This window comes from Hyperolius riggenbachi, chromosome 7 (assembly GCF_040937935.1).
Source record: "Hyperolius riggenbachi isolate aHypRig1 chromosome 7, aHypRig1.pri, whole genome shotgun sequence".
Taxonomy (NCBI): domain Eukaryota; kingdom Metazoa; phylum Chordata; class Amphibia; order Anura; family Hyperoliidae; genus Hyperolius; species Hyperolius riggenbachi.
In genome coordinates, this window is record NC_090652.1 from 170721699 (window position 1) to 170740743 (window position 19045).

The 19045-nt window shown below is 42.8% G+C and overlaps 1 protein-coding gene across 4 annotated transcripts in view; it reads right to left on the minus strand.

Annotated features, from left to right (window-relative positions):
• Window positions 1-340: 340 nt before the first annotated feature.
• LOC137524714 (importin subunit alpha-1-like) overlaps window positions 341-19045 on the minus strand; it is a 291685-nt gene continuing 272980 nt past the window's right edge. For 3 of the 4 annotated variants that reach the window (XM_068244879.1, XM_068244880.1, XM_068244882.1), the window contains exons 8-11: window positions 11318-11551; window positions 8482-8664; window positions 5015-5164; window positions 341-527 (exon numbers count right to left, since the gene is read on the minus strand). In XM_068244879.1, coding sequence (XP_068100980.1) covers window positions 432-527; window positions 5015-5164; window positions 8482-8664; window positions 11318-11551 — 663 coding nt within the window. In that variant the 3' untranslated portion in view covers window positions 341-431. The remainder of the gene's footprint in view (window positions 528-5014; window positions 5165-8481; window positions 8665-11317; window positions 11552-19045) is intronic. The other variant, XM_068244883.1, reaches the window with a different exon arrangement.

Consider the following 19045-nt stretch of genomic DNA (forward strand, 5'->3'; position numbering starts at 1 on the left):
ACAGAATAATAACCTTTAAAGAAAAAAACATTTGTTACAGCTGATACAATTCCTGCAATAAATCTGCAGTGTATCTACTTCCTGCTTTCATGGAAGCGGACTATTTATCATCCTGTGCTTTCAAATTGGCCTCTGCTGTGGCAGTCAGTTGACATGGCTGAGGGATCAAATTACAACTTGTGATACGTCACAGATTAGAGAGTTTACCCTTTCTCATTCCCTTAACACATACAGGGTGCATTTGTCTATGCTTTCCTTCTGTCCGTGCAAGAGTTCAGGTCCATTTTAAGATTTACCAGCAGACATTGCAAAAACAGACAAACAAAAAAAAAACCAAATATGGATGGATGACTGCTTTCATCGTAATATTTAATTAACAAAGTACATACTTGAACTTTTACTAATATATATAGTTATATAAAGATGAACAGTTAGAATTTGAATGCTTCATTTTGTAAATTCGGTGCTTGAAAGGTGTAAGTTTCTCCATCTGCTTTTGGGTTTAGTTCAGCCATACCATCCCCTTCCTAATAAAAAAAAAAAAAATACAAAAACATAATTTGAATTAACGGTGGTGATCCAAATATTACCTTTAACTAAGAAAAGTGCATATTTTAGGGCTCTAGTTACAGAACACCCCCCTCCCAAAAAACCTGGAGCTAGTATAAAGTGTGCTAGCATCTCAGTTGAGGAGAATAAAAAATTAGCTATCCTGACAGTAAAAATATTTTTAAAAACTTAAAGCCGGAAAAAAAATGTGAAAGTATTTTTTCCTTTTTTTTTTTTTTTTTTAATATCTTTGACCGGACGTACTCTAATACGCCAAGCCGGAGGCGTCAAATTTTACACAGACTTAACACTCCCAAATGGGATCATGCACGCAAGCCACCGCTAAGCTCTACTTTCGAAAGATAGCTTAGGTCTGTGTGCCAGTTAGGAGCCAATTTCATTTTTACATTTTACAGTGGTCTCAATCTTTAAAGGTATAAAGCACATTGTTGAAGCCTTTATGTAGTCACCAGGACTGCCAGAGGGGAGACGCTCTAACAAGCAGCTTACCATTTATCACTAATTAAAAGCAAGTGCTGCACAACTACATCTGCTGTCTTTATATTGCATAACCAAGGGTGGAATGCAAGGTCAGTCTGGCCAAAACAGAACTATAGACTAAGGACTCTTGATTGCAGCCTCAGTCATCTCACCTACAGATTTGCACACCAGAATTCTCCAGAAGTACTGTCCTGCCTGGACATTAGCATTAAAGGGGCCCATACACTGAGCAGATTAGTGGCCAATCGATAGCGATTGATCAATTTGCAGCCGATTTCGATCAATTTCGATAGATTTCAATCGATCTGACATGCTGGAAAAATCTAGGTCGATCTGTTGAGATTGCTTACTTTACATTGGACCGAATGGAAATCTGATGGCAAAAAAAAGCCATCAGATTGATTTTCAACAGATTTCATACTGAAATCTATTAGAAATCTGTTCCTAGTAAAAAATGTTCCTAAACACATCAGATAGATCAGATTTCTGATCTAACGAGTGTATGGCCACCTTACGAATAATGCCTAGTACACACCATACAATTTTCTGTTAGATTTTCTGTAATTAGATTTTCTGTAAAATACTGGTAAAGACTGGTCATTATCTCTGGTGCATTGTCTTCTGGTTATCTCCTGCTGAGTAGAACAATGCATAATTGCTAGGCAGCTAGATGGTTAGATAGATAATTTCCAACATGTTGGAAATTATCTGGCAGGTAAGTCTAACAGAAAATCTTACAGAAAAAAATTGTATGGTGTGTACTAGGCATTAGATCAATGATGTGTTTAACCACTAAGGGATTTTTTCCCCTTAAGGACCAGAGCAAGTTTCACCTTTCAGTGCTTCTCCCTTTCATTCACCAACAACTTAATCACTACTGATCACAACAAAATTATCTATATCTTGTTTTTGCCACCAATTAGGCTTTCTTTTACATTATGCTAAGAATTATTTTATGCATTTTAATGGGAATAAGAAAAAAAGTTTTCTGCCATTATAGTCTTAAAGGGAAGGTTCAGGGACTATAAAAAAAATAAAATAAAAACCCACATCCACTTACCTGGGGCTTCCTCCAGCCCGTGGCAGGCAGGAGGTGCCCTCAGCGGCGCTCCACAGGCTCCCGGTGGTCTCTAGTGGCGCTCACGACCTGGCCAGGCTTCTTCTGCGCTCCAATCTGCGTCTCACTGGTGCGCGCTGACATCGGACGTCCTCCGGGCTGTACTGCGCAGGCTCAGTAGTTCTGAGCCTGCGCAGTACAGCCCGGAGGACGTCAGCACGCACCAGTGAGACGCAGAATGGAGCGCAGAAGAAGCCCGACCTGGCCGCCGGTCTGGCCAGGTCGGCCGCGCCACCAGAGACCACCGGGAGCCTGCGGAGCGGCACAGAGGTCACCTCCTGCCTGCCACGGGCTGGAGGAAGCACCAGGTAAGTGGATGTGGATTTTTTTATTTATTTATTTTTTATAGTCCCTGAACCTTCCCTTTAAAATAAAACGTTCTACGGTGCATAGAACCCACACATTTTATTTGCCCCTTTGTCCCGATTATTGCAATGTTTAAAGGGAAACTGAAGAGATTAGGATATGGAGACTGCCATAATTTCCTTTTAAACAACCTTGTTTAACTGCAGATCAGATCCACCAGGATGGATTTTCAGATCTGCAGATGAATGTCAGTTAAACAAGGTGTGTATGATGATCTGCAGATCTCAGACTATGAATGCAATTTGCAGGAACGGATCTTTGGCAGGAACAGATCTTTTGCAGATACTGATCTTTTGTGTGTGTGCAGCATCTTGCAAAGTTTTTTTTTCTGATGGAGTTCAGCTCCATAGAAAAGATTGTGAAGGTATGGCTCTCATACTACATGAAGGGTGGTAAGATTGGTCTGTGATCTTTCATTTTCCAAAGACTATAGTCTGATGTGTGTATGCACCTTAACAATAACGTTATTGCTGAATGAACAGGAGAAGCACTGAAATGTGAATTTTTTTTTTTTTTTTTTTTTTTTTTTTTAAGGGAAACACTCTGATCCTGAAGTGGTTAAAATATTTCCTTAGCACAATGTAGGACGATATTTTTTTTGTAAATAAAGGTGTAATTTTTTTGTGCGTTTTGTGACCATCACTAATTACAAGCCCATATATGCAAAAATAACCGTAATACACCCTCAAGACATGCATATTATAAAAAGTTCAGTACATAAGGTAACCATTTCTGTATTTTGTATTTTTTTTTTTAAATACACAAATGTTTTATTTGGGTAACTAAGGATGGGTGGGGATGTAAGGGTTCATTTTAATACATGTAGTTTTATTTAATAAAAAAATGTAGGTGTAATTTTACTATTTGACCACAAAATGTCCTCTTTTTCTTTTGTATACGGTCAGTACGCTAATAGGAAGTTATGTGTTCATGTGTTTTTTTAAAATGACCACAGGCATCTCATTGACCAGCAATCATTGAAACGGGGACTTAGATCATGAATGGGAACTGCAAACCCATTCACTGATCTCCCCACTAAGGGGTGACAGCGAGAATGTGCGCGGGAACACGGCCATCGGTGAGAGACTAGTATCTAAGTCTCTGGGACTCCGGATGAAGTCCTGCAGGGTGCAGATATACTGCATGGCGTGCAGTAAGTAGTTAATATATAGGGACGGTACTACTGCTTTCTGAGTTTGGGGAGGAGCTAGTATCAGTTCGTGTGCTAGACGCCACACAATACCATTTTAATGTGTGGTCACAATGTGGACACACAGGTTTTGATACGTTTTATATTGAACACTTAAGTACTATTTGGTGGAATCCATTAAGTCAAATTAACAAGACCAATAAATCAAAAAATGCTAATTCTTGGACAGATCAAAAAGGAAAATACATGGACAAAGTCTGAAAAATCATCTATCCATGGAGACCATGGAACAGTAATTACCAGCCCAGAGGTGAAGAATGAGAAATACAAATCAGCTACAAATTGGTTATTAGTAAAAACAAACAAAAACAAAAAAAAAAATCGGATCAAGGAACAGAGGAAAGAAAGGTGGATATTTGTGTCAATTTGATCATTTGATCAAATATGCTAGAAACCTATCCTAAAAACTATACCTGATGATTTTTGGCCAGAAATCAATCAATTTGGTCGATTGTGCCAGATAGAATATCCTCGATTGCCAGAGGGACAGGCATGCATCACTAGCACCAATTGATTTTGGGACAAATGATGGTCATGTACAGTAAGGGGGGGCACAATAATCAATGGGTGAGACCAGCCATGCAGTACCCACAGATTTTTGATCAATTTCATCAAAAATCATTTTTCCTGGTAAGAGACCCTTCATCCCTCTAGTCAAGTTTGTGGCTCATCTCTACACTTGCTACAGAACTCCAAAAATGTTCTTCCTGTAATCCAGTAAACAAAACTATTAAATATTCCAGATGTAGTCTTACAAAAGAGTTAAACAGTGGCAATATTCTGCTAGCATCCTGAGTTTTATTTCCCCTTTTGTGAGTCCCAAAATGTTTCTGCACAGTGGCGTAGCTAAGGAGCTATGGGCCCCGGTGCAAGTTATACATTGAGCCCCACACCCCCCAGGCATTCTATACACAATTCATACGGTGCACCAAACCCTGCCAAGGGCAACCACAGTGTCAGAGGTGCAAGAAGAGTATTGAGAAAAGTTTGTAAATTACTACTTTTTTAAAGCATCTATAGAAGTGATTCTTATATTACCAGCAGTCCAGCACACAACCAATAGAGAGCCAAAATAAAGGTTGAGGTAGGGCCCCTCTGGCCCTGGTGTGGTCACAGCCTCTGAGGCCCATATTGCTACGCCTCGGTTTCTGCAGCTGCTGGTTGGCATTGAATAGGATTTTCTATTTTTTTTATGAATTTAACTTACTGGGTTAATGATTGCAATTTTTTCTTAAAACTTTCACAATAAGGTTGATGAATATGCAACATACCTCGCCTGAGAAATATTTCTCTATGAGAGCCCAAGATGCATGGTATACCATATGGTTGTCATGTGTCTGCAGAGCCTCTATTTTTTCCAGGCCTCCCAATTCTTCTATGGCCAAACATAATTTTTCCAGTTCACCAAGCTTTTCAGCAGCCTAAAGTGGGTATAAAAAGCCAGAAAGCTGATGTTATAAACAAATGAAAATTTTCATAAGGAATATGCAAAAATAAGACAAATGTTGCATGTTTATCAAAGTGGAGTACAGAGTAACCAAATTAAAGTAAGGGACAATAACCAAAATGCAGAATGGTTTGTTTGTTTCTTATATTTTAATATCTTGATTTGACACAGTTACATAGTTATTTGGGTTGGAAAAAAAAAAAACACACACACATTCAGCAAGTTCAACTAGAAAAAGTACACCACAAGCCTGCTCCCTCACATATCGCTGTTGATCCAGAGGAAGGCAAAAAACCCTTACAAGGCATGTCCAATTAGACCAAAGTAAAAAAATCCTTCCCTAATCCAGATGGCAATCAGATAAAATCCCTAGACCGGCACCACTGGGCATTACTACTTATAGCCATGGATGTCTCAACGTAAGGAAAGGATCTAAGCCCCCTTTAAATTTAGATATAGAATTTGCCATAACTACTCCCTGTGGCAATGCATTTCACATCTTAATCACTCTTACTGTAAAGAACTCTTTCCTAAATAAATGACTAAAATGTTTTTCCTCCATGCGCAGATCATGTCCCCTAGTACTTTGTAAAAGCCTAGGGACAAAAAGCTCATCCAGACAAAATATACGACTGGGTCTCGACCTGGATTTTAGGCCTGATTGGCCAATTGTATTGTATGTACCACAGTGCAAACAGTGTAGTGCAAGCAGTACCACAGTTGCTGCACCTTGGGTGGATACGGGTGTGACTGGTTGACTCCCTGGTCTGAAGCAAATACCTGGGTTGTAGTAATAAGGTAATCTACTTCACAAAAAGCTGATCCGTCAACCCAATTTTCAAACCATTAATGGAAAGTCTCTGTAATGTCACAAGCTAGACGAAAATCAGGATTGCTAATCAGGATTTTAGAAAACTGTTGGAAATTGTAGTAGGACTATTTGAATTGTTATGCCAAAGGTGAACAACCAAAAAGACAACTAGTGCCTGCATAGAGAACTGGTTAATGGCACTGCCTTTAACATGGGAGGCCAGGGTTTGAATCTTGGCTAGGGTCAGTAGCTATTCAGTAAGGAGTTAAAGGCAAGGCAAGAACCCCTAATGCTGCAGGGTGGCCTCTTGACCCAGTGGCTGCAGCTCGAGTGCTTTGAGCCCGACAGGAGAAAAGCCCTATAGAAATGCTTGGATTATTAATTATTGTTATAATAACTTACTTTGGCTGACTATTGAAAGTTGTTTTTTTTATTGAAAAGTAGTGTCTTCAAGATATACGGCCATCTTAAACCAACGTGTCAAGTAAGCAAAAACTGGTCCACAAGGTAATTATATAGGTTAGGAAGCCCCTCCCCCTCCCAACCAAGCAAAGGTCTGTGCATGGTTGCTTTTTTTTTACCCTAGGTGGTCTCCAATTTCATATGAATTTAGAGATCAGAGACTGGATAGGATCCAGTAAAATAAACTCATTTACTTTCATTTGTAAAGTTCAGAAAATATTTTGCAGTTTTAGGAGAGTAACCATCTTACAAGAATACAACCTCCAGGCAATTTTATGTTGCTTCTTGTCCCCTAAAGCCAATATACTGTATCAGGTCCTGCATTAAACATTAATTTAAGGAAATAGAATTCAAAAAGGAAATCACAAGTTGAAGTTTGGGTAATGAATTGTATGAATTTCTGCACAAATTGTTCATAAAATGTGATCTGATCATCTAAGTCGCAACAATAGACATTCACAGTCTGCTTAAAACTAATACCACACAATTAAACGTTTCCATGTCTTTATTGAACACAGCAGGTAAACATTCACAGTGCAGGTGGAAAAAGTATGTGAACCCTTGGATTTACTAACAGGTTGAACCTCCTTTGGCAGCAACAACTTCAACCAAACGTTTCCTGTAGTTGCAGATCAGACGTGCACAACGACCAGGAGTAATTTTTGACCATTCCTCTTTACAGAACGGTTTCAAATTTAGCATTATTTTTGGGATGGCTGGTGTAAATCGCCACTTTCTTGAAGTCATGCCACAGCATCTCAATCGGGTTGACGTTAGGACTCTGACTGGGCCACTCCAGAAGGCGCATTTTCTTCTGTTTAAGCCATTCTGTTGATTTACTTCTATGCTTTGGGTCGTTGTCCTGTTGAAACATCTATCTTCTGCTGAGCTTCAGCTGGTTTACAGATGGCCTTACGTTCTTCTGCAAAAGGACTTGATAAACTTGGGAATTTATTTTTTCTTCAATGATAGCAATTTATCCGGGCCCAGATGCAGCAAAGCCACCCCAAACCATGATGTCCCTACCACCATACTTCACAGTTGGGACGAGGTTTTGAGGTTAGTGTGCTGTGCCTTGTTTTCTCCTCACATAGTGTATGTTTCTTCCAAACAACTTTTGTTTCATCTGTCCACAGAATATTTTTCCAGTACTGCTGTGGAACATCCAGGTGCTGTTTTGCAAACTTTAAACATGCAGCAATGAGTTTTTTTGGACAGCAGTGGCTTCCTCTGATATCCTCCCATGAGCTTCATCCTTGTTTAGCGTTTTATGTATCAGATTCGCTAACAGGGATGTTCGCATATATGCCAGTAGCTGACACTAGGATTCACCACCTCATTTAGCATTCTGCGTTATGCTCTTACAGTATTCTTTACAGGACGGCCACTCCCAGGAAGAGTAACAGCAGTGCTGAACTTTCTCCATCTATAGACATTTGTCTTACTGTGGACTGATTAACAGCAAGGCTTTTGGAGATACTTTAACCCTTTCCAAATGTATGCAAGTCAACAATTCTTAATAGTAGGTCTTCTGAGAGCTCTTTTGAGCCAGGCATCATTCACACCAGGCAACCATTCTTAGGAAAAGCAAACCTAAAACTGGTGTGTGTTTTTATAGGGCAGGGCAGCTGTAACCAATACCTCCAATCTCATTGATTAGACTCCAGCTGGCTAACACCACACTCCAATTAGCTCTTGGAGAGGTGTTCACATACTTCTTCCACCTGCACTGTGAATGTTTACATGGTGTGTTCAATAAGAACATGGAAACATTTGTGTGGTATTCGTTTAAGCAGATTGTGATTGTCTATTGTGACGTGAACATGAAGATCAGATCACATTTTAATGACCAATTTGTACAGAAATCCATATAATTGGAATGGGTTCACATACTTTTTACTGCTACTGTAACATTCCAAGACACCATTTTACTCCCAACAAAGATTTGCTAAACAAACTACTAAATTGTAAATAGGTCTATACTGCTCTAGATGCAATATTTAACAGGCAGTACTTACTAGAAATATGTTTGTAATGGCATCTAAGATGACCAGTATTGTCTTACTATCCTTGACAGTTAAGAGGCTGAGCAGTGGATCCAGCACTCCAGAGTGTACCAGCTGTACAATTTGCTCTACAGTACCTCCACTTGTAAAGTTGGCAACTGCCCAGACTGCTTCCTTCTGAGCTTTAAATTCACCCTAAGAAATAAAAAAACAAACAAAAAAAGGTGGGGGGGGGGGGGATTATTTTCTCAGATTTCTATGTTATTTTAATCCCCCTGTATCCAAAGCTCTAAATTTACAGCACACCTGAACTGAAATATGACGTGACAAACATGGGCACATATACAGTAATACATTCTGCAGAATCTTCACCATGGTGGTACTCAAGCTTTATACATTACTGTGCCCACCATCACCAAGAGATAAGGGAGGCTTACTGAGGACAACCCACATAAGGTTGTGGATATCGCATCCGTAAGCAAAAAGGACCAAAAACAGTCTGCTGAGGTCCACACATACTGCATTCCCACGATTAAGACAAATGCCGCATCCAGGACATCACCGTGGAAAATACAAGCAAACAGCAGCATCCAGGACATAACCGTGGAATATTCAAGCAAACAGCAGCTCTAAGTGTAAACAGATGCTGTCACCGTGTGCGCCCAATAGACCGATGCAACCACCGTGTAACCCAAGAAATGCAGCAACCATTTTTCCCCAAACTTACAAATGCAAAAATGGAAACAGTAGGGGAAGAAAAAAAGAAAAAAAAAAAAAAAAATACCTTCTTCCGCAAGACAGAAAAAACAATTCACAATCCCAGCAAATACTCACCCAGTGCTATATATGCCCGCTCCGTACTGCAAAAGCATACATTCTCACCGATGCACAGTATGGAAAAGCCAGTCTATGGAAGCACTCTGGCTACCAAATATTGCCGAAGCCTCCCACAGCGGTGGAAGTGAGCAGTATCCGACCCATCTGTCGGAGACTGCTAACGGGGCATCCAGCACTGAAACGCGGGGACCATAGAAGGAACAGGAAGGCTCTATAGCAGGGGTCCCCAACCTTTTTAAGCCCGGGGCCCACTATCCCAACCAAACTTTTCTCTGGGGCCCCCGGGGGGGGGGGGGGGGGGGTTGTGGTTAGTGGCGGTGGCAGCCCCCCCCCCTTTTACCTGATTTTGAGTGTAGTATATAGGTAAGTAGGTATTGCCCCCAGTATAGGTAGCTAACACAGTTGCCCCTGTATAAGGACTTTAGTTAGTATAGTTACCCCAATATGGTTAGTATAGTTACCCCAGTATAGCAAGTACAGTTAGCCCAGTATAGCAAGTATAGTTACCCCAGTATAGCAAGTACAGTTAGCCCAGTATAGCAAGTACAGTTAGCCCAGTATAGCAAGTACAGTTAGCCTAGTATAGCAAGTACAGTTAGCCCAGTATAGCAAGTACAGTTAGCCCAGTATAGCAAGTACAGTTAGCCCAGTGTAGCAAGTACAGTTAGCCCAGTACAGTTAGCCCAGTGTAGCCAGTAATTACCCCAGTATAGCTTCCCCAGTGTAGCTAGCAGAGGTGATCCCCCCCGCGGCCGCCGCTCCTGTTACCTTATGAGCGGGCGGTCGCTTTCTTCCTTATATTCCTCCAGCCGCGGCTCTCCTCTTCGCAGCATGTCGTATTACAGCAGTGCTTCCTGCACGGCTGCTGTAAGGAAGGGAAGGAGGCGGGGTAGCGGCTTCCTGTAGCGGCGATACGCATCACTGTTACCATGGGAACCGCTGTCCCGGCTCCCTTGGCTCCTTACAGCAGCCGCGCAGGAAGCGCTGCTGTAATACGACATGCTGCGAAGAGGAGAGCCGGGAGGAATATAAGGAAGGAAGCGGCCGCCCGCTCATAAGGTAACAGGAGCGGCGGCCGCGGGGGGAGAGGGAGAAGCCGCGGCCCCCCAGAAATCTTCCCAAGGACCCCCAGGGGGCCGCGGCCCCCAGGTTGGGGACCCATGCTCTATAGGACCCAGAGCCTTCCCTCCTCAGGTGAGAATCTTTTTATGCTCTCTTCAGACTCCCTTTAAAAAGGACCACTATTGCAAAAAAAATTGTGAAATTTAAAATACACGTGTATGCATACATATAACATGTGCATTTGTCCCAGAGAAAAATGCACTATAAATCATGTTTTAAGTTGCTGTCACAGTAGGTATCAAAATCTGACATGTATAACAAGTTTTGGATTAATCTTCTCCTAATAGGTTTTCTGTTTAACAAGCACTTAATAAATGGCAATTCGGTCCAATTGCCAGAACTTGTGAAGGAGTGGGGAGGCTGACCGTTATCTTTGCATAGACACTTTACAAGAATTTCTTTAATACAGAGAATCATCCATGAGGAATTTGACTTTTACAAACCCAGTCAGATCTGACAGGTTTGGACAACTACTGTAAGTCAGCAACATAGGGGGAAAAAAAGTAATTTATGGTGAATTTCACTCTGGGGAAAAAATAAATTAAAAAAATGTACTTAGATGTATTTTTTCAATTAAGTAAATTTTTCAATAAAGCAAGGGTGACCATTCAGTGTAGCATATATTCTTGCCTGTGTCCTGGCTGGAAAAACAAACTGATTTGCTGAGGGTACACATTAAACATTTCCTCAGATGGGCCAAATAGGTCAGTTGTCCTGAAGGAGGATTGAAGATAGATGGTTCACAACTCATTTCTCAGGCAGACTTCAAGCCCAATACCCCCTTCAAGCTGCAGTTAGATGGTCGTTTGAAGGGCTGAGCGAACTGCAAAGAACAAGCAATACTACAGTGTTGATAGAAATTCAACCAAGTTAGCTGACATCTACATACCTTCTTCAGAAGTTCCACAAGTGGATTAAGAAGACCGCATGTTATAAGCTGTTGAATCTGAGGAGCTGGTCCTGCAGCAATGTTACTAAGAGCCCACGCTGCCTCCCTCTGAACACTGGACTTTGGATGACGAAGTAGGTGAGGCAAGATTGACAGCATTCCAGCATCTACAGCCACTTGGGTCTGCTTGTCCGTTCCAGTGACTATGTTTCCAAGAGCACGGAGAGCAGGTGTCTGAGGAAATAGAACTGGCTTTATTATGAAATCTTAGAGCAGCTTCTTAAGGATCACCAAAATTGCAGTATGCTCACTGCTGGATTTTTTTTTTCTTTTTAAAAGCAGATGGAACCCCTCTGCAAAAGGCAGGGCATAACAACTGTCCCTCTTATAGCTTATACATCACATCTGCTTCTCTGTACACAACAGTTTTCCATAACTATAATAAACAGATTTGAAACAAGGTATAATGTATAATATGAAGTGCATATACATAGGGTTGAGCCGAAATTTCGCGTTACTATAATTACGCATGCGAAATTTGCTATTACGATGCGAAATTATGGTAGCGTAATTGCCATTAAAATCGTAATTGAAAATACCGTAAGCGTAATTTTCAACGCGTAATTTCGCGTTAAACCATAACGTAATTTCGCGTTAAACCATAACGTAATTTCGCGAATTTCGTAATTACTTGTTAGCTATAAAAAAATTACTTGTTCGCATTAGCCAATCAGAAGCGAATCAGCGGTAGTCAGACGAACGCTAACAAATTTTCGCATATAAACGCTTTTTCGCGTTAATGTAAAAACTAAGCATGCGCAGTTCAAGGGTGTAAACTACGCTTACAAACGTTTGCATGCAAGGCAAATGTAATTTCGCGATACCCACCGTAACGCGAAAATTAACGCTTACAGTAATATGAACTATTGTGAAATTACGTTATGTAACTACGCTTACAAACGGTTGCATGCAAGGCAAACGTAATTTTGCGATACCCACTGTAATGCGAAAATTACGCTTACGCGGAATTTCGCGAAATCCTTCATTACGATTATGTACTTACGGCCATAATCGTAATTACACTAATTACGCAAAATTTCGCGAAATCATAATTAAGTCATTACGCTCATCTCTATATGTATACATTGTTAAAACGTAAACATCCAAGCAACAGAGCGCTTTACTGTGCATTGCGGCTGTTTAACAGTCTCACCTCCACACACATATACCCAGAACACATCCTAATTGAGATGTCAGGGTCGTAACAGCGTCCAATAGCTGGAGGCAGTTAGCTTCTTAAAATCAATCAGCCAGATACTTCCTAAGGAGAGGGAAGGCTCTGGGGTCCTAAATAGCCTTCCAGCTCCTCTCAGTCCCGTTCCAGTGCTGGCTCCCCGGTAGCAACATTCACCATTTTGTGGTCAAATAATGCTCTCTATGCCACTTCGGAAGTCTACGGGAGCCAGAGTGCTCTCGAACACGGCCCGCTCCATACTGCGCACACCCTCTCGTGCACTCGCGCCTGTGCAGTATGGAGCCACCTGTCTTCGGGAGGACTAGGCTCCCGAAGACTTTCTAAGTCCCCCGTGGCGTGGAATTCAAATGAGGGGAGCCAGCACTTAATGGAGGGGACAGGGAGAGGAGCGAGAAGGCTCTATAGCAGGGGTCTCCAACCTTTTTGGACCTGAGGACCTCCGAAGCAAAACATTCTTTCCAAGGCCTGGCAGACCACCTCAGCAAATCAGGCGTGTGTACGGCAGCCGGCAACCCGCAAGCGATCTGCCAGGCAGATCTACTCACCCACAACGACACCAATCCCATTATTCACGCTGCTCCAGTTTGCCACATGACGTCATGCATGTGCGCTTGCCGTTCCTGTTGCCCTCCCGCATAGCAACTTAGTGAATTGTCCGCTACACAGCTGACACGTGTGTGCGCAGTGCTGGTCAGCAATGGCAACCAAGGGGATCAGATCCTGAACCTCGACGAGCAACAGTTGGTAGTGTGTACGTGGCTTACAGGAAACCCGAGATGGGCTTTATTGGTGCATTTATGCTTACCTGGGGCTTCCTACAGCCCCATGAAGTGCGTGGGGTCCCTCGCCTTCCTCTCCGGCGGCTTTGTTTTCTTATAATCCCCCCCAATAATCTGGTCAGCTGTGCTCTTCTGCAAATGTGTGGCTCGAACACACATGCACACCATCTTGCTCTCACAGCCGGGAATGTTCTGCACCTGCGCAGCAGTACTGCGCACTCGAAGAAAGCGCCTTAGGAAGGGCACAAGGCTGGGCATGCCCAAAAGTGCATGACTGGCTGTGACTGGCCAGATTACTGTGGGGAATTAACAAGAGAATGGAGTGGTCGGAGAGGCCGGCGAGGGAGCTGTTATAATTTAAGTATTATATGTAGGCCTCAGTTACCTGAACTGGGTTAGTTAAAAGGCTTGATGTGCAGTCTCCCTTCAAACAGTATTTCTAGAAACACTGGAACATGGGTGTTTCAGTCTTACACAGAACCAGCCAAGAGTAAAGAGTTATCTACCCGATGTACAGACATAGGCATAAACATCAGTATTGTTTCGGAACAGGATGACCGATGCCTGGAACATGGGGTTTTCCAGGCCATGCGCAGTATCCACTGTGCGTGTCATGACACCACGAGGGGTCTGAGCCAATTGTAGGCTTGCGGAGTATGGCTCAGATGATGTCACCTTTAACTCTTTGACCACCAGTATTAAAAGCAGGTGACAGGCTGCAGAGAGGCTCTCTCTATATCTTTGCTTCCTGTGATGGCTGGTTTCAACCTTTTACTTATTTATGTCTTGCCATCTTACCTAACTGTATGCTGTATATACGCAGTATAGATGTAACTTAGTATAGATAGACAGAAGATAAAGACTGATTACCATTAACCAGGAATGGAATCAAGAAGCTGTAACGCAACAGACTTAATACAGAATCTGATTCGCTAAGATGTAATGAAATGTACTGTCTGTTGACTGAATAAACTCCTAAACTTTGAGGACGCCTAAGAAGTTCTATCTCCTATGCTGTTGCTGTGATGAGTCGTGTTTTCAGCTCTTAAGGAGTTGCTGGTGCCGGAAAAAAGGTGTAGTGTTGTAGCCAATAGCAACCAACGTATAGTTTCTTACAATTGGTGCAGTGAAACCCAGTGATGTCTCGAAGAGAAAGGCAGACAAGGGCTGAGGCTAGACATAGCAGTCTATCAAGGACTTTCACAGCAAAACAAGTGGAGAAGACGCAGAGAGGCTTACCAAGTAAGCTGTGTGTGGGGCTGGAAGGAGCCAGTCAGTTCGAGTAAATACAGTGGCGATTCTCGTGGACTTTGAAGTTTAACTGGGCTGTACACACAGTTAAGGCCTAAACAGGATCCAAGAACGGAGCAATCCCAGGCGCGGCCAGGCGAATGGCCATGGGAGAATACGTGGATTCGCAGCAGTGGACCCAAGGCAGCCTAAAACGGGCCACCCTAAATGATGCCCCCGGGCCGCCTTGACGCCATACCACAAGGGTACCCAATACAACGGCAAACAATCCAGCACAAGGGCACCGCGGGACCACACACACCTAAGGATAAGGGTAATCATAAATGTACATCCCCGGGAACAAACCATTTCCATATAAGTAATGTGTGGATATATCCCCTCGGTGTGATAAGCCCACAGCACCCCAGCACTCAGAGTGAGGCCATCACAAGAATTGGACCCCTGGGGGCCATAGCAGCCACACAAGGGGGAAAAAAACTCCCCAAGATTAAAGTTTATTCACATAACATCACAAATTATATACAAAGAGTGATTTACCCAAAATCATTAATATTTCCAAATCATCATTAACCACAAACTCAAAAAACTATCCTAACTGACAGCTAGGCCAATTAAAATTAAATTATATATGGTTGTTTAAGTTCCATCAAGGCTGAAAAGAATGGGTAAGTCACCAGGGGCCCCCGTGGCAGTAAGCCACCACGGGCATCCACCCCAAGGGGGGACGCATCAGCACGACGGGCCGAGGATAAGAGTCCAGATGGTTGACGTCCAGGCTGCGTATGACAATTAATTGGTAAGGAGAGTGGATGTTAATTCTGTTTTTGTGTTGGATGCAAAAGGGGACCCACAGGGGACGAAACGGGACGACAGGCCCCCCCAAGGGAGAGGAACCTCCTAATGCGGAGCCTTATAAGAATGGAGCAAAGTCTATGCCTTCATTCAGGCCTGGTGCCCGAAAGACTGAGTTCATATATCCAAGAGGCCTCACATTGGAGGAGCCTGCCGTCCCAGTCACCCCCCCCCCCCCCCCCCAGGGGTCCTGGTGCGCCCTGTCTAGACCAAAAAAAGCGAACCTTAGCTTGACTAGCATTTAGGCAACACGCAAAATGTCGTGCAACTGGTGTGTCATGGGACTCCCTGATCCCATAAGTGTTCATAAATTCGTCTTCTGAAGGCTCTACCTGTCTTCCCCACATAGAAAGCTCCACATAGGCATACAAGCAGATCAATAACCTCTGTTCCACAGTTCGTGTAATGTCTGGAAGGCACGGGATAAAACGATGACTACCAGACATTACACTAACTGTGGAACAGAGGGGGTTATTTATCTGCTTGTATGCATGTGTGGAGCTTTTCTACGTGGGGAAGACGTGGGCACTAGCACACGGCGAAACCTCCGATGAGCCTGCCCTGATGATGCTGGCGTTCTTGCCAGGGAAACCGATCGGCAATCCAGGGCTCATTGCCTGCTAGAAGCCAAGTTCAACCTAGGGGATAACTACTGGCCGAGAGACATCACACAGGACGGAAGAGTATTCTTGTGCAAAATGTCTACAATGTAATGGTTGAAAAATACAATCAAATTCTGGAAAATACCGTACAGCATACAGTGGTTTGCAAAAAAATTCGGCCCCCTTGAAGTTTTCCACATATTTAATCATGGTTTTATGACCCGGAAAACCCAACCACATACGTGACTGTTCTGAATGCATACCATGTAAGTTTTAGTCACATATTCCATGCTTAATATATACCCCCTCTCAATTTTCCAGATTGCTCTAGGAGAAATTTATATTTTCCTTTAGCAGAGCTATAGGGAGTGCGCTGCCCTGGGCATTTTGTGGAATCTTTTCCTTGCTTTTGGGATTATTACAATCATCGCTTCTGCCATAGACTTTAGTAGTGGTTTGTCTTCCTGCAGGATATGATATAAATGTAATAAACGAGAGGCCAGAGTGCTACAGCTCTTTCAAAAAATTCAAGTGGTAAGCCATCTGTGCCTGAAGACTTATTTGTGTGCATAGAATCAAGTGCCTGGTCTAACGCCTCATTAGATAGAAATCGGAGAGTCAGAATATTGGACAGAGGATGCATACAAGGCCGTGTAGTAGTTCCTGCACACAGTGTCCCACAGCAGCACTGAATAATTGAACCATTTTGGTCAGTAATTGAGGAGATATGGGAGATTAACCATTCTTCCCCTATAAGATGGGCTTAGGAGCTTGCTGGTACTATCCCCTTGTTTATAAACACGGATTGCTTTAAGCTTAAGGGTCCTATGGGATATACTAGTCAGCTTATCTGCTAAAGTAACCAAGGCAGCCTGCCAAACAGTGTAGGTTTCTGGAGATTGGGAGAGGGTAGAGCCTTCTGCAACTTTAGCTACCTTTTCAGCATTAGAACAACATTCTAGTTTGCTCCCTGAAGCTGCATGCATAGCCATGCCCCAGGAGGTAGTATTTAAATTGCATTCTGCTCGTCCTGTCTAGGTGATGGGAGGTGGTAATCTCATGGTTGACCTGTCATGGAGGCAAGTGGAAACTGGTTCCTTAGCCATAGGAGGAAGCTCTGCTGTCACATGAAAATAGAGTCTGCGGCCGCAGAGAGTAGGGATAGGCTCGGGACCACAGAAAGCCATGGTGCAGAATCTATGCTGCATCAGAGAGAGAGAGTCGCAAGTGCGGAATAGATGATCGGTTTTGCGGTCGGTTAATGGAGGTACAGTTATTTCTTCCAACTGGTCTGGAAGGAATTAAAATTTCCGTGTGGAGCTTTTAGGAGTTGTTTCTTCTCTACGTTAGCCAATAAATTGTATCATACTGATTCAAAACTCCTTGCTTTTACTGATGGCCAACATGGTACAACACTACTGCTTCTTCCTGGGCAGAAGACTCCTCAAACAGTTCTGCCTCCCTTTAAGAGCACAAAACCAAAATCACCGCTGCAGTAACTTTGTGGACTTCATGCCATGGTGGCTATATGATCCAATTTTCAAAGTCTGGAGAGAGTGCACCTCAATTCTAGAGGGGGTGGACTTCCAAAGGAGGTTGGAGCATGAGGTGTAGTTTATATACAATTTGGTGACTAGGGAACTCTTAGGCCTTAATCATAGATGGTATTTTGGGTATCCAGTAAACGTTGCATTTTCATATGAGAAAAAAAGTTCCAGATTAGTAATAGATTTAATTATGATATATTATTCCTAGCATCCCTTTCCGCCTATCTAGTGGAATTCCTCTTTATAGCACAATTGCTCAGTCCTGTATGGCTTTTTACAGTCAATATGTTAATGGGCTGTACATTACTCTGACTACCATCTTCGGTAATTGGATCTCTGTATACTTTTATACAGATTTACAATGTGTAATATGATGGCGCTTGATAAATACAATAAATAAAATTTTATGCATTGTCACATATTGTATTGCATGGCGGTAAGGCCCCTCTCCATGGTTCTAGTATGTCTCAAAGAACAGTACCATAACTATTACAGGTGTGATTGAAGGGAGGCGCCTCAGGTATTTCAGGTATTACGTGCTTGTACTCAGAGGCCACTTTAGCTATGACTAAGGACCCAGGAGGGTCAGAAAGGTGTCAGCTCTCGTCATGGTCATGTACCTTTGCTGTAATTTTATTGACGACCAATAAACTATTTGATGTTTTAACCCATATCAAAGTGCAGAAAACTGCTTTGAAGTAAAGGAGGAAGTATTGAAAACATTGTCCCTATAAAAACCAACCACCAACTTTTAAGCCTGCTCCACAAAGTCTGCTGGCAGACAACCCACCTGTTTTGCTGCCAGCTGATGGAGTGGATCATTGCCCTTGGCAAAGCAGCCAAGAAATCAAAAAGGATCATGTTCATAAAGGCAGGACTAATTAACCTACCAGCCCCTCCCAGCATCCACATTAGTAGCCTTGTGCACAACCTCTCCAGCCAGAAAAAGCACAGAGATTCATAATTTCCACTGGAAACCATGTCACACCAGCTCTGAGACATACATCCCCGGGCATCTGTTCCCGGAAGACAGCTGCAGCGCCTCAACCCCACACAACCACAATACTGGCTATGAGGAATGGGGATCCACAGACTAAGCTTCCACCCCAACAGGTGATCCAAATTCAACATTTACACTTGGGCCTCCCGGCAGGACCCAGAAAATTGGGGCAGTCAATCCCAAGGGAAAAGAAAAGCACTGAGCTATGGTGTAAGGAAAAGTCCTTTTAAATTCTATGCTGTGCTTCCTGGCCCTTGAATAGACAAGGCAATCTTCTTGTGATCTGTCAAGGAAGCAAGTGGAAACTCCGGTATGTCTGCAAGGGCTAGGCTGTTTCTAATGTTGTATGTGTATGTTGGGCGCTTGAACAAACCAAGTATTAGAAATTGGCTGCATTGAGTATGCAGGTTACTCACCCCCAACGTAAAAATAGACAGGTGAA